Raw genomic sequence first — 13854 nt, 5'->3', positions numbered from 1 at the left:
CGGAGTTAATCTCCACATCTCCAGCATAGGGGCTTTTTTCTGCCTTTCAGTTTATTTTCCTTTTACTTGAAAAGCTAGATAGATGGAAAGATTCCCTCTGCTGGTTCACTCACCAAATGCCAGCATCAGGCAGGACTGGACCAGGCGGAGGCCAGGAGCGTCATGTGTATGGCAGGGATCCAAGTACTGGAGCCATCAGATGCGGGAAGCTGGGTAGCCTTGACTTAAACCAGGCCCTGAGATAGGGGGTGTGGGGTGCAGCTTGTGCCCACCACCCTCCTTCCCCGCGCTTTAAAAATCAACAAGAAATCGAGAGTACAAGGGTTCACATTTCCCCACGCGTCCTTAACCGGCTGCAGACACCCCCACCCCCACCCCGCCCCCGGTGTTCACAGGGACCTGGCCGGGAGAGGTCGCGATTTTGCCTTTCCTGGTTCGGCATTCCGAGCGGCGAAGGCCTGGAGCCCTGGGAGGACACTCGGGGACACCGGCGGGGCAGACGCCTCAGGCGGCTCAGAGCGCCTGAGCCTCCCTGCCTGGCCAAGGGAGCCCTGCTGTGGAGAGTGGCGCCAGGCGGCGCGTTCCCTGCCCCGGGCGGTCCCCACGCCCACTCGGGACCTCCCTCGTCCCCTAGCCTGGGCTCCCGCCCTTCCCTCCTCCGCCTCGGGGTTTCGGCGAGTCGGGCTGCTGTGCGCCCTGGGGCAGGCGGGGAGCGCGGGGGTAGTCTACGCCACCGGCCGCTACGTCGCGGTCCTGCGTCCCCCGCGAGGGCCACACCCGCCGGGGCCCTGCGCCAAGGGGCCGGGGAGGGATCGGAGGCGGTGGGGATGGAGAGGGGCGGAGTGAAAAGGGAGGAGAGGACTTGGAGGAAAGGCAAGGATCAGGGGAAAGAAAAAGCGAAGGAGCGGAGTAAGAGGAGCGGGGAGGAAGAGAGGAAGGGTCACCGGTCGGAGACGGAGAGGAGGGGACACCGATCGGAGACGGAGGCCGAGACCGAGACGGAGGCCGAGACGGAGAGGAGGGGACACCGGTCGGAGACGGAGGCCGAGACCGAGACGGAGGCTGAGGCCGAGAAGGAACGGGCGAGAGGAAAGCAAGGGCAGAGCGGCCCCACCGTGGCGGGGACCCCGCCGCAGCTGCCGGTAAGAGACGGCCGCGCGGGACCCTGGCCTCCCAGGCCACGAACGCCGAGGCCGCCCGGGCGCCGGCTCTGTTACGTCCCAGCCCCGAGCCGCGCGCCGAGGATCGGGTGTCCCGCGGGTGGAAGGGGAGGTGCGAGCCTCGAGTGACGGTGTCCCCAGCTCCGCCCGGACCCCGCAAGCCCGCGTGGAGGCCGAAGAGGCCCCCATCGGCCTGCGGGACGCGGCGTGGGCCCCGCAGCGGCCGGGCTCTGTCCAGCGCCGGGCCCGTGGCGCAGCGCCCACCCGACCGCGATGGTCGGTTGGAGACATCCACGCTTGCCGGCGGCCGCCTCTGGGCCCCGCGCGGGATGTGTGCCTGCCTGGTTGTCAGACCTGCAGCGTCCTGCGGGGCAGGGGTGGGCTGAGAGCTCTCGGAGAAACAGGCCTCACCTGGGTCAGCTCGATGGGCCCGGTGCGCTGCAGTTCCTGCCTGTACCAATTTCAGCTATTAACGGAGACTTGCTCTCTAATAAAACGCGAGCCACGGAGATCCGTGTTTGCCAAAGGAATGGATTCTGACAAAGGACAGCGAGATTCCCACCACAAATGTCACATCTGTACCCTTGGAGAGCACGAGTGAGCGCAGGATTTCTAGGTAGGATGGGCTTGGGGGCAGCAGCGTGTCCCGGAAGAGAGTGCGGAACCGACTTAATTCACAATACTGCGCAAGGTCCAAGATGCTAATAGTTTAGGTCCCACTAAGAAAGAAAGAAAAAATTCTGCCAACCAAAATACAGCATCCTACCTACTGTGAAACATGTTCCAATTTCAGAGATGTTAAAATGTGTGTGTGGGGGGGAGGATGGGGGCAGGGGGTGTGCAGCTTAGAAGTACATGGAGGGTAACCAGAGGAGGCCCCTGATGGGTGGGGGAATGGGTCCATGACTGGCAACCCATTTCTTGGTGCCACTCTTCCTTGAACGCATGCACTTTTATTTTTCAAAGTTTATTTGATGTGACAGGGAGGGAGGGGGAGAGGCAGAGAGAGAGAAGAGAGAGAGAAAGAGATTTCCATTTACTGGTTCACTCTCCCAATGCCCACATGAGGCACTAGTGGGTCAGGCCCGAGTCAGGAGCCAGGAACTCCTTCTAGGTCTCCCATGTGGGTGGTGGGAATCCAAGTACTGAAGCCACCAGCAGCTGCCTCCCAGGGTGTGCATGAGCAGGGGGCTGGAATCAGGAGCAAAGCTGGCACTGCACCCCGGGCACTTGGTACAAGTGCTGGTTCCAAGCAGGCATTGTGGGTCTAGTCCCTCTTCTTCACCATGGCACAGTTGCGGAATGGTTGTAGCATTTAGATGTGGGAGGATAGGGCACAAACACTTTTTTTTTTTTTTTGACAGGCAGAGTTAGAGAGAGAGAGACAGAGAGAAAGGTCTTCCTTCCATTGGTTCACCCCCCAAATCCAGTCCTTGTCCACTGCGTTGAATCAGAAGAATGAAGGCAAGGTTTGAGGATGGAGGAGAGAGAGTTTCATCTACTGGCAGATGAGGACCGTAGCAGACAGGGGAGGGGGTGTCTGGAACTGGGCTTTCAAGCAGTGAACACTGGTCTGCTGAGCAGTGACTCACAGCGAGGGAGGAGTCGATAGATGCCAAGGCCGGTTGCAGGTCTGCAGTAGGGCATTTACCCATTACGGACATCAACGCAATTCCTTGAGGAACTTTTATCGTGAGCAGGGAATAGCAGCACCGTCTACACAACTGTGCAGCTACATAAAACGTTCTTCGGCTGAGTTCTGAAAGAGGCAAGTGCTGTGCTAGGAGAGTCCAGTGTGTCGTCCGTCAGGATGGAGCTCACTCAGCCTAGAGCCCATGCTTATTGGGCCCTTAGTTTTTCTTCCTCCTGTACAGTCCGCTCCAATAAATCCCAAACTGCAGCCGTGCAGGCTGCAGAGGGCTAAATTAACCTTGCAACTTGAGCTGCCTTTCTCAAGGCTGGCTTCTGCGATTCACAAGCAAGCATTGTTTGTTAGAACAGCCACTCTCCTTAGTCACAAGACCAGTGGTTAGCTTTTGTTCATCAGAATATGAAGAGGAAGAGAAAGAGGTATTCAGTGCAGTTACATTCTGATAAAACCACTTGCTTTAAGAGCCAACAAGAATTCGCTCTAAGAACAAATATGTGGGTCCCCCCCCACCAGTTCTGTTACTCACTACATGGCCTACATATGACTCCATACAAGTCTCCAGTAGGCCAGACCTGCAAACATCTTGCCTCTACATAGATCTTTTTTAAAAAGGAGGCACGATGGATAGTCTAAACGGGTGTAGGGTCACTTTTTTCCAGAAACCCAGCCTAAGTCCAGTGTCAACATTCATGCAAACAAGCAGGCAGGTGCAAGACTGCTGCTCCCAAACCAGTGGCATTGAAGACGGTTACTAGTGTGTTGTGTGCGAGAAGTTTCTTTGGGAGCAGAATTGAATTCCTGTGAGCAGTACAACTCTATTATTGGTCCTTTGTTTGATTGACAGTAAAGTTTGCGCCATGGAGCGGTGGGCATGAAGGCACCACTTGGGACACCCACCTCCCACATCATAGTGCTTGGGTTCAAGTCTTGGCTTTGCTTTTGAATCTGGCCTCCTGCTAATGTGCACGCTGGGAAGCAGCAGGGGATGGCTTAAGTGCCTGAGTCTCTTCCACCCAGGTGGGAGACAAGCATGGAGTTCCTGACTCCTGACACTGGCCTGCTCTAGTCCTGGCTGTTGTAGGCATTTGGGGAGGGAATCATAAGACCAGCTGTGTGTCTCTGTCTTTGTCTTTCTCCTTTGTCTTTTAAATAAGTAAGTAAATAAATGTTTAAGGTTTGCACCATAGGAGCTACACTTCTGAGTGCTCTAGACCTTATGTTTCTGTCTTTACGCCAGCCTGCCCTTCTTGTCCCTTGGTCTTTTGCCATAAAGATTTCTAAGGCTGGTTTGTTGGTAGAAAGCTTCTTTCTAAGTAAGCCTGGTAGAAAGCTTCTGAGGTTAGGTCTAGTTCATCAGCTTTTAATATCACATTATGTAACAAATTCTCATTTGTGATTGTAACTGACTTAACAATTTCTATCACCCTAACCTTTACATTTAATCATGATGCTTGCATTGCAAAGGGGAGCCTTGCCCAAGATCTTATAACCTAGCCCTCCAATGGTGAAGACAGTAGGATTGATAATAATGTGAGGCCTACAATGCCTACAGGCAGAGCTGCTCAGTCAACAGGTGCACCACGGACCCCCAAAACAAACTCAGTCCTGGTGCAGCCTCCAAAGGACGTGAACTAAAGAAGCAAAATGTGAAACTGGCCCTGTGAACCATGACCTAAGTACTGAGAGAGAAAGTCACTTACTTGATACACTGAACAAGAGTTGGATGGAGGATATGAGATTAGTATCACATAACTAATGGATACTTAGAAGAGATTCACTGACTGGGACAGTTCTAGACCTAGAAAACGTTTTCTGCGACAATTAGTGCCGGGTTACACTTCCACGGTTATTACTGGGTTTTACCACAGTCAAGGAAGCTGCCAGAGCCAGAAGACCAAGGCCCTGGCAGCCCAGATTTATTGATTTGGTTTTTTGTTTCATAGGAGAAAAACAAGCAGATCCTGGTACTGGGCCTGGATGGAGCGGGGAAAACCAGTGTGCTCCACTCTCTGGCTTCAAACAGAATCCAGCACAGCAGGGCACCCACTGAGGGCTTCAATGAAGTCTGCATCAACACGGAAGACAGCCAAATGGAGTTCCTGGAGAGTAAGCACTCTTTCTCCCCGGTTGTGGGTAGTTGCATTTCAGGAGATTTTTTTTTTTTTAAGGATTTATTTATTTGAAAGGCAGAGAAAATAAGAGAAAGAGAGAGAGAGCTTCCATCCACTGGTTCACTCCCTGAACGCCCACAATAGCCAGGACTGGGCCAGGTGGAAGCCAGGAGCCAGAAAACTCCATCTGGGCCTCCCGTGTAGGTGGCAGAGACCCAAGCCCTTGGGCCATCATCTGCTGCCTCCCAGGCACACCAGCAGCAGAGCTGGATTGGAAGCAGAGGAGCTGAGACTTGAACCAGGCACTGCAGTGTGGGACGTGGCCATCCCAAGCAGCGGCCTAATTTGCCAGACCACAACGTCCCGCCCTCAGACCCTAAGCCAACCGTGATGTTAGCAAACTTGGGTCCTGTGAAAAGCAGCACTGGCTCAGCTTTTCCTAAACTTTTAGCATGCGTGTATGCTGTTTAAGCTGCAGCAGTGGAGGCTGCACTTCCTGGCTTTTAAACTTTCTCCTTTTTGCGGCGGTGATGTTAAGGGGAGTGTGGGACGAGGCTCCAGCACCCCCTGCAGTCATCCCTGCTCCCACACTACCACACATGAACAAGCCATCTAAGTGCAGCGTGCTTCCTTCTCTGCAATGAAATGGCAGACAAGCCCCAGACCTCTGCTGATTAGATGGAAGTTGGGGTTGGCGTTGTGGCGTAGTGGGTAAATCTCTGCTTCCGAGCCAGCTCCCTGCTAACGGCCTGGGAAAAGCATCGGAAGATGGCCCAAGAGCTTGGACCCCTGCCACCCGCGTGGGAGACCCAGGTGAAGCTCTTGGATCCTGGATTCGGCCTGGCCCAGCCCTGGCCACTTGGGGAGAGTGAACCTATACATGGAAGATTCTCTCTCTCTCTCTCTTTCTCTCTCTCCCCTCTCTCTCCTCCTGCCCCCCCACCGGATGATTCCAGCCATCCTCACAGTATTAGATACCATCTTTATGCTAATGACTCCCAAATGTATACACCAGCCCAAACATATCCTTGTCTCCTGACATCTCCACCTAGAGTGTCTGCTGAGCCTCTCCAACCTTTGTGGTTTAAAAACGTTCTTCACTGGAGCCGGTGCCCTGGCTTATTTGGTTAATCCTCTGCCTGCGGCGCCGGCATCTCATATGGGCACTGGTTCTAGTCCTAGCTGCTCCTCTTCCAGTCCAGCTCTCTGCTGTGGCCTGGGAGTGCAGTGGAGGATGGCCCAAGTGCTTGGGCCCTGTACCTGCATGGGAGACCAGGAGGAAGCACCTGGCTCCTGGCTTCGGATTGGGGTAGCGCCGGCTGTAGCGGCCATTGGAGGGTGAACCAACAGAAGGAAGACCTTTCTCTCTGTCTCTCTCACTGTCTATAACTCTACCTGTCAAAAAAATATATAATAAAAAATAAAAATAAAAAAATTCGTCGTTTATCCCATATCTGTTCCTTTCTCTGTAATCCTCTGGGAAGTGAAAGCCTCCTCATCCATCAGATTGCCCAAGTCAGAAACCCGGAGTTCCTTGCTTTCTCCTCCTCCGTCCCCACCTTGCAGTGAACCCAAGACATCTCAGGTTGGTTGGTGACATCCTTGTCCACTGCCCCCACGTGGGTCAGAGCCTCCACCACATCTTGCTCAGATTACCACAGTCATCTTTTGACTTTTGTTTTTGTCTAATTACAAAGAGTAATATTTTAACACTTATTTTAAAAACAAAATTAATAATTAATTAAATAAAATTAATACATTTTTTAAAAACCACATTTTTGAAAGACAAATAGGTGGAGAGGGATCTTCCATCCACTGCCTCCCTCCACAAATACCCACAGCAGCCAGGGCTGGGCCGGATGGAAACTGGGAGCTGAGAACTCCATCCACGTCTCCCGCATGGTGGCAGGGATCCAACTGCCTGAGCCACCATCGGCTGCCCCCCAGGGTGCACACTAGCGGCAAGCTGGATCAGAAGTGGAGCAGCCAGGACTCGAACCAGGCATCCAGTATGGGGTGCGGGCATCCCAAGCAATGGCTTAACCCGCTTCACACTGATATTTAAGTGTATTACAACTATTTGAGTTATTGCCTGGCTCCGCAGCTCACTAGGCTAATCCTCCACCTGTGGCGCCGGTACCCCGGGTTTTAGTCCTGGTTGGGACACCAGTTCTGTCCCGGTTGCTCCTCTTCCAGTCCAGCTCTCTGTTGTGGCCCAGGGAGGCAGTGGAGGATGGCCCAAGTGCTTGGGCCCTGCACACGCATGGGAGACCAGGAGGAAGCACCTGGCTCTTGGCTTTGGATTGGCGCAGCGCGCTGGCCATAGTGGATATTTGGGGGGTGAACCAATGGAAGGAAGATCTTTCTCTCTATCTCTCTCTCTCACAAACTATATGAGTTGCTTACATAGCATTATTTTAGCAAATTCAAACACAAAAATATTTCTAAGAGTGACTATCCTAGCTCTATACAAAGGAAAATAACAGAAAGGCAAAGATCCTTTCCTATTGGTATTTGCGATGGCTTTACTGGGTTCCTAAACACAGGCCCGTGAGCTTCTCTCTTGCGGGACAGAGAGTGAAGTGTTTGGCTTTGCAGGCCACTCAGTCTCTGTTGTAATGACTCAGCTCTGCTGTCGCGTATGAAAGCAGCCATGGTCAACAGGTAAGGAAACACGACTGCCTTCAGACAAAACTTCATTTGTGGACGCAGAAGTCAGAATTTGATATGGTGTTCATGTGTCATAAAACATTATTCTTCCTGTTTTCCCCCACTCATATAAATGCCATTCTTAGCTCCTGGAGCAATACAAAAAATAGGTGGTTAGCTATAGTTTGCCAACTCCCAACCTAGAGAAATTAAAAATAAATCCATTGTGTATATATTATAATTAACTGAAAACTTTGTTCTGGCAAGAATCAGCAGAATGAAATAAGTTAATCGAAAGGCATTTCCTTTCTGAAACCAATATTCCTAATACCTACATGGTCTTATGAACTCTCAATCCAATGTGAAGGGGGAAACTCTTTCTGGGATTCTGATAAAGGAAAATAATTGTGTGAGACTAACCAGTGAATTCACTGCACTTAAAGATGATTTTAGAGTAATGTGCGTTACAACCCACCACCCTACTTACTTTGGAAACTTACTCCCATTTTCTGAGCTGTGACTGGTGAGCATGCCAGGGCTGCCGGGGGCTGCCGGTTTAACAGGAACAGGAGACATGTGCTGTAGTGCTCCGTGTCTCTGTGTTGACCCTTTGTGGTTCCAAGTGAATGGACCACCTGTGAAGGGTAATTGTCCCCCCACCCCCACCCCGGGACACCCCTCTGGTGGCATCTCCCCTGAAGTCGTCCTGCTGAGCCCGACTGCCCCCTGGGCGGGCCCCTCTGTGATCTCTGTTCTGTCTTCTTCCCCTACTGTTCCGGGTAGTTGGCGGCAGCGAGCCTTTCCGTTCTCACTGGGAAGCGTACCTGCCCAGGGGATTGCTACTGATCTTCGTGGTGGACTCAGCAGATCACGAACGGCTACCGGAAGCCAAGAAATACCTTCACCAGCTCATCGAAGCAAACCCGATTCTTCCTCTGGTAGTGTTTGCAAACAAGCAGGTAAGAGCTGTGAACATAGAAGTTGTACCAGGGCCGGCGCCGCGGCTCACTAGGCTAATCCTCCGCCTAGTGGCGCCGGAACACCGGGTTCTAGTCCCGGTCGGGGCGCCGGATTCTGTCCCGGTTGCCCCTCTTCCAGGCCAGCCCTCTGCTGTGGCCAGGGAGTGCAGTGCAGGATGGCCCAAGTGCTTGGGCCCTGCACCCCATGGGAGACCAGGAAAAGCACCTGGCTCCTGGCTCCTGCCATCGGATCAGCGCGGTGCACCGGCCGCAGTGCGCTGGCCGCGGCGGCCATTGGAGGGTGAACCAACAGCAAAAGGAAGACCTTTCTCTCTGTCTCTCTCTCTCACTGTCCACTCTGCCTGTCAAAAAAAAAAAAAAAAAAAAAAAAGTTGTACCAGGAGTTGTGTTTACACACACACACACACACACACACATTTATATGAGTCAGAGGGAGAAAGGCAAAGACAGAGACAGAGAGCTCCCCCCTCTGACTCACTCCGCAGATACCCCAACAGCTGGGGCTGGATCAGGCTGAGACTGGGAGCTGGCACCTAACTCAGTTTGGGTCACGTGCATGGGCGGCAGGAACTCGCTTACTTGAGCCATCGCCTGCTGCCTCCCAGGATGTACACTGGCAGGAAGCTGGCAGTAAACTAGAATCAGGAGAATCAGGAATGGAGCCAAGACTTGACCCCAAGGACTCCAGTCTGGGACACTGGCATCCGTATTGCTAGGCCCGACACTCGACTTGTATTTGTTAGATCTGGGTTATAAACTTTTTTTTGTCTCTCTGCCTTTCAACTAAATGAAATAAATGAAAAAAAAATTATTTATTTTTATTTATTTGAAAGAATTACAGAGAGAGGTAAGAGACAGAGAGAGAGAGGTCTTCCATCTGCTGGTTCACTTCCCAAATGGCTACAACAGCCAGAGCTGGGCCAGGCCAAAGCCAGGAGACAGGAGCTTCTTCTGGGTCTCCCACATGGGTGCAGGGGCCCAAGCACTTAGACCACCTCCCACTGCTTTCTCAGGCCATCAGAAGGGAGCTGGATCGGAAGTGGAGCGGCTTGGGACCTGAACCGGCACCCTTATGGGATGCCGGTGCTGCAGGCTGGGGCTTTAACCCACTGCACCATAGCACTGGCCCCTGAAAAAATTTTTTAAAGGAGTAGTTTTGTTTTAGACCAATCAGACCTTAGTTCATACATGCATTAAAAATACTAAATGTCTCTGGGGATGACAGTTTTTGCAGCTCCACATCTGTGTCCATACTTGGTGTTGTCAGGTTTGTTCTATTTTTGCCAATCTGTTGAGGGTGAAATTATTTTTATTATTCTAATTCACATTTCCTTAATTACCAGTGAGTCTCAGCATTTTTTTCAGATGTGTATTGGTTATCAGTTTGTATCTCTAAATTGTCTGTTAATATCTTTTCACAAATTCCTCCCAGGGTTCTTTTCCTGTTTAAATCGCAGGTGTTTTTCATATCTTTTGGAAAAATAATCCTCTGTTCGCTATGTGCCCACACAGATCTTGTCCCACATCCTAGTGGCTTGTCATTTTACTTTGCTTGTGGTTTCCACATTTCAGAAAATATTTCCATTTTCAATAGTCAAGTTCATCAGTACCTGTGGCTTGTATTTTTTACCTTCATCAGAGCCATTCGTTGTCAAATGTATAACTTTTACTGGAGCATAATGACAAAAAGATGTGAGTATCCTGGTTTAAGGTTAATGCGTATTTGCAGATATTCTTTGGCTGAATTATTTAGTCTGCTTTTCGATGACTCAACTCATTGGCCCAAGCTATTATCTGAGAGTTTGCTCAAAGGCATCTCCTCTTCACTCTGCCTGATGATCTGGTTGGCAGCCCTGGGTGGGAGTAAGGAAGACGCCCAGGATTTGTACTTGGTGGGCTTTGTCATTACAGGGAGCCCCACCTCCCACCCAGCACCCCACCCCCACCCCCATTTCTTCCTCTCCAATTCCAGAAGTGAATTTATGAAGCTGAGGTGTCATCCCCATGTGTCTGGGCCCGTTAACACAGTTATAAAAGAGCCTGTAGACGCTAAGACGAAGTGAATTCAGCTTTCAAGCAAGCGCTATACCGTGACTGCCAACATCCAGAGAAGTGATGAGCTCCAGGGGTGACCACGGATGTGCATCAGGAAAACCTCACAGGCTCCTCGCCATGCAGCTTGATACGTTTGTGTTGGTCAGGAAAAAAGAATGACGCCCCCTTGGTTTATTCCCGGAGTCCAACATGATCCCTGTAGCTTAGGGGGATGCTGTGGGACAACAAGAGCCAGTGACAGATGCAGTGTAGAAGAGAAAATGCCCAAATGCTTGCAGAGGACTGAAAATCACAGGGGAACCTGTGTGTTTGTGGATCAGAGGTCATTTGCATAAACAACTCCTGGTCTATGAGCGGCAACAAAGGATGTTTTGAGCTTATTATTTTTACTCCAAGGGGACTTTAACCTTGGCGTGCAGCATAAGCCGGGCTGCTCTGCCTCTGGGGAGGGGTTCCAGCCTCAAAGGCTCCCCTTCCACCTGTGTCTGCCTCTCCCCTCCTGGCCTCTCCCCCCACTTCCTGGTCCTCTCTCCTCCCTCAACCCACCACCATATTTTTGTTCAGTGGAAATAATGTTCACAAAGAAACATTCACAGTGGCCAGTGTAACAGTCAAGAAAATAGAAAATATTACGGGGACCAAAAAAAAAAAAAAAAAAAAAACCAAAACCCAACAACCAACAAATCAAATTTTTTGTTGTTAAATATCAATTTAAAATAATTGATCCTATGGAAAGAAATCTTAGAAGATGGAAACCAAAATTAGAAACAGATTGACTGCACGGTTTGGAAAATTACAGTATTATATTGACTTCTTTTCATTCCAGAAGATGTTTTTTGATATCATACAAACTCTGGCATAAATTGGACACAGATATTTCTATTCAAACTACCACTGCTGTCATCCTAATGAGGTCACAGTGTCCTCTATGTTAAACTGGTAGAACCACAGAGAGCAACAAATACAAGGAATAAGTTCATTCATCCAAAGGCATTAGGAAATAATCTTTTTTTTTTTTTTTTTTGAGAGTTACAGAGAGAGAGAGAGAGAGAAAAGTCTTCCATCCACTGGTTCACTCCCCAGATGGCCACAATGGCCAGAGCTGAGCCAATTTAAAGCCAGGAGCCAGGAGCTTCTTCCAGGTCTCCCATGTGGGTACAGGGGCCCAAGGACTTGGGCCATCCTCTGCTGCTTTCCCAAGTGCATTAGCAGGGAGCTTGATTGGAAGTGGAGCAGCTGGGACTTGAACCGGTGCCCATATGGGATGCGGGCACTGCAGGCTGGAGCTTTATCCTACTATGCCACCTCGCCAGCAGTATAACCAACCTCTTCCCCTTCCTTCTCCTCCCCGGTGCAGGATCTGGAGGAAGCCTATCACATCACAGACATCCACGAGGCCTTGGCGCTCTCCGAGGTGGGGAACGACAGAAAGCTGTTCTTGTTTGGGACCCAGGTGACGGAGGACGGCTCAGAGATACCCTCCAGCATGCAGGACGCCAAAGACCTGATTGCCCAGCTGGCTGCAGACGCGCAGTGACCGGCCCCGAGCCTTGTGTCACCCCAGAGTGTTGAGAGTGGCAGGCTCAGAGCCAGAGGTTTCCACTGTGAAATAAAACATGAGCCTTTTCCTGGTTTCTCAGTGCATGGCACACGCACCGAGATTAACGTTAACTTATTGAAAGCTTCCCTTTATTTAGATTTTGAACATTAGTATTTATAAAACGATGTATTTTGCAGGGGGGAATGGGATTTTTAATCAACAAGAGTGAAATGAACATTAGCAAGCCTTCATCCCATTGGTGGTTTTTATCAATGATGTGAAATTCATATGAAAATATTTTAATAAACGTTCTCTTTCAAGTAAAAATCTAATGGATCCTTTCAGCCCTCAAAGAAAGAACTGTACCATAGGACAGTGGGGACGGTGAGCAGCTCAGACCCACAGAGAAGCAGAACTTGACAGCGTCCGGAAGGACTAGGGAAGGTTTCTTGTCTGTCTAGGAGCCTGTTCTACAAGACTACTTGACACTTTGTGGACAATGGAATTAAGTTTATTTTGATGCAAAAGATTTTTGAAATCCATACACTTTTTCATAATATGCATTGTCTGTGAACTTTCTGCATTTAAAAGATTTATTTGAAGGAGTTACAGGGAGAGAAAGGGAGAGACAGACAGAGGTCTTCCATCCACTGGTTCGCTCCCCAAATGGCCAAAACAGCAGGGCTGGGTCAGGCAACAGCCAGGGGCTTCTTCTGGATCCCCTACACAGGCGCAAGGGCCTGAGCACTTGGGGCACCTTCCGCTGCTTTCCTGGGCACATCAGCAGGGAAGCGGGTCGGAAGTGGAGCAGCGGGGACTCGAACCGGCCCCCATATGGGATGCTGGTGTTGCAGTCTGTGGCTTTATCCACGACGCCATAAGGCCAGCCCCTCTGTGAGCTTTTTTGAAGGCTCCTCAACTAGATGAACTCTCTGAGGATTTGTTCTGAAATTCTTGACATTTCGCCTTTCTTCACTAGGCCTGTTTTGTGAGTGATAACTATACCTACAGACACAGTGTAAATCCAGCTGTTAGCTACCGTGCCTTGCCTTGGTTTGAAACATAACAAGATTTGGAAGGAGGGTGTTTTTTTTTTTTTTTTTTTTTTATTAATCCTTCCTTTTAAAGTTTGGAATGTGTGGCAAACAAAAAGCAAAGAAGGCAATGACGGCTGGCCCCTTCCAAGGTTTGCACCCAGCACACGGGTTAGAATGGGACGTACTTGAAGTCACGTGTGAGCTGAGGGATGGGATCGTAGGAGTGTGTGCCTTTAAGTTCAGTGCAGAATCGTGGCTAACCGCTATAACAGCAGCCCCTCAGGGGTCTAATGCCGAGCCTTCTATGCTGGCCCGTGGAGGTCAGATCCCACCGTGATCCGTGATTCGGGGATGCTAGAACCCTGGGTCTCAGCATCTGTTTTTTTGTTTTGTTTTGTTTTTGTTTTTTTTTGGACAGGCAGAGTGGACAGTGAGAGAGAGACAGAGAGAAAGGTCTTCCTTTTGCCGTTGGTTCACCCTCCAATGGCCGCCGCGGCCAGCGCGATGCGACCGGCGCACCGCGCTGATCTGAAGGCAGGAGCCAGGAGCCAGGTGCTTTTCCTGGTCTCCCATGGGGTGCAGGGCCCAAGCACCTGGGCCATCCTCCACTGCACTCCCGGGCCACAGCAGAGGGCTGGCCTGGAAGAGGGGCAACCGGGACAGAATCCGGC

At 50.7% G+C, this 13854-nt stretch overlaps 1 protein-coding gene across 1 annotated transcript; it reads left to right on the top strand.

Moving 5' to 3' along the window:
* The first annotated feature begins 280 nt into the window (after positions 1-280).
* On the top strand, positions 281-12473 carry ARL9 (ARF like GTPase 9). The gene is made up of 4 exons (XM_051841853.3): positions 281-1142; positions 4755-4917; positions 8355-8530; positions 11964-12473. The coding sequence occupies exons 1-4, from the start codon at positions 828-830 to the stop codon at positions 12141-12143; spliced, it is 834 nt and encodes a 277-aa protein (XP_051697813.3). The 5' UTR covers positions 281-827; the 3' UTR covers positions 12144-12473.
* Positions 12474-13854: the final 1381 nt, after the last annotated feature.

Source organism: Oryctolagus cuniculus, chromosome 8 (assembly GCF_051225735.1).
Source record: "Oryctolagus cuniculus isolate XC-2025 breed Fujian yellow rabbit chromosome 8, ASM5122573v1, whole genome shotgun sequence".
NCBI classification, from domain to species: Eukaryota; Metazoa; Chordata; class Mammalia; order Lagomorpha; family Leporidae; genus Oryctolagus; species Oryctolagus cuniculus.
The sequence above is the reverse complement of the archived record's forward strand: the minus strand, read 5'-3'. Positions and strand labels throughout refer to the sequence as shown.

Coding starts and splice junctions, on each gene's coding strand:
- ARL9 (XM_051841853.3), top strand. CDS start 828: ATGGAGAGGGGCGGAGTGAAAAGGGAGGAGAGGACTTGGAGGAAAGGC. Junction 1,143..4,754: donor GGACCCCGCCGCAGCTGCCG/GTAAGAGACGGC, acceptor TTTGTTTCATAG/GAGAAAAACAAGCAGATCCT. Junction 4,918..8,354: donor CCAAATGGAGTTCCTGGAGA/GTAAGCACTCTT, acceptor TGTTCCGGGTAG/TTGGCGGCAGCGAGCCTTTC.